The sequence below is a fragment of the Piliocolobus tephrosceles genome, chromosome 1 (assembly GCF_002776525.5).
Source record: "Piliocolobus tephrosceles isolate RC106 chromosome 1, ASM277652v3, whole genome shotgun sequence".
NCBI lineage: Eukaryota > Metazoa > Chordata > Mammalia > Primates > Cercopithecidae > Piliocolobus > Piliocolobus tephrosceles.
Genome location: NC_045434.1, coordinates 210326601 through 210328274, shown reverse-complemented (window position 1 = coordinate 210328274; position 1674 = coordinate 210326601). Strand labels below are relative to the sequence as shown.

Sequence of the window (1674 nt, the reverse complement as noted above, 5' to 3'; positions counted from 1 at the left end):
CCCAGCCAGGACCTCAGCCAGAGCCCAGCCAGGACCCCAGCCAGGACTCCAGCCAGGACCCCAGCCACAGCCCAGCCAGCACCCTAGCCACAGCCCAGCCAGGACCCCAGCCACAGCCCAGCCAGGACCCCAGCCAGACCCCAGCCAGGACCCCAGCCAGAGCCCAGCCCCTGCTCCCTGTACCTCTTCCTCTGAGAACTGCCTCTTGGAGGGACCCCTTCAGAGTGCAGCAGAGTGCTTCGGCTTTACAAGGGGCCGGCAAGGCCAGACCCCAATGGGGCAGCAAGTCCCTCTCTGGGCAGGTCCCTTCACCTCTGCTTTCTACTCCATCAAGTGGGGTTCACGGGAACAGCCTCAGGATGGCTGTGAGGGTTAAAACTTTGAAGGTGCAGTTCTCTCATTTCTAATTTAAAAAACCCAAAGGGCTAACACACAACACCTGAAACAAAACAGGCATATATGTCTCCCAACATATCTGCCAGCTGATGACCTTGGGTCACCCTAACAGTCACTCCTGTTAATTGGATGCAGAGGATGTGATGTCCCACCCCCAAGGGAAGTATGGCATCATCCCTACCCGACAGAGGAGGCAGAGTGGCACAGAGAGGGTAAGCAGGGGGCAGAGTGGCACAGAGAGGGTGAGCAGGGGGCAGAGTGGCACAGAGAGGGTGAGCAGGGAGCGTTTCAGTGTTTTTCTCTGGGCAGGCTGATGGTGCCTTTCTCTGGGCCTAAAATTCCTAAAAGTTTGGTATTTGATTTTTTAAAAGTTCTTCCTAGTTTCTTACCCCCACACACCCACCTCCTCCAGTCCCTGGGCCCCAGTTCCTGAGACTGTGTCAGATCCCAGCCTCTTGCCTCTGCCCATCGGGCCCAGCCCGGGATGCCCTGCTGTCCTGCTGTCCTTGACGTGGCGTTGCGGGGCAGGTCTGTTCCAGGAGAAGCCCCACAGCCTGCAGAACAACATCCGGACGTCCCTGGAGAAGAAGAGGCGAGGCTCGGGGGTTCCCTGGGCCAGCCGGCCTGAGGCCACCCTGCAGGGTGAGCACTGGGGGTGGAGGGTGGGGAAATCCTCCCTGGTACTAGGGTTGGGGGCCCTGTAAGGGGAGCAGATAAAATTCCTTCTGGATTCTCCTTCAAGATGGACATTGTGTGTTCCTGGTCACTGCAGAGGAGCTGGGGATGGGGGGTGAATTTGGGGCCCTCACCTGCCATCCCACCAGGACAGTAAGCTCCCGTGACACCCTGGTCTGTGGTGCCCCCCAAGCCCTCCCTGTGCACCAAAGCCATCCTGAGTGTCCAGGGGCAGAGGCAGGCGTCCCAGGTCCCGAACACTGGCTTGTCCCTGCAGCAGTTTCCCTCAGTGGTGGGTGCTGGGACAAGTGTACTGGAGGAATGAATCCCCCGTCAGGCAGCTCTGTGTCCTTGTCACCCTGTGGCACTGTCACCACCTCTGTCCTACCACTGTCACTCCCAGCACCAGCCCTGAACCATCACTGGCACACCTTCACCAGGATGCCCTTCATCACTGTCACCTCCGCTATCTGGGCCACCCTATCCCAGTGCCCACCACCTCCCCCACCATCCCTGCTACCCCATCCTGTGCCCACCACCTCCCCCACCATCCCTCCCACCCCATCCCTGTGCCCACCACCTCCCCCACCATCCCTCCCACCC

General features: G+C 60.0%; 1 protein-coding gene across 1 annotated transcript in view; it reads left to right on the top strand.

Moving 5' to 3' along the window:
* Positions 1-1674, top strand: part of DISP3 (dispatched RND transporter family member 3) — a 63185-nt gene that overhangs the window by 43449 nt on the left and 18062 nt on the right. The window contains exon 11 of the mRNA XM_023191985.1: positions 925-1038. Coding sequence (XP_023047753.1) covers positions 925-1038 — 114 coding nt within the window. The remainder of the gene's footprint in view (positions 1-924; positions 1039-1674) is intronic.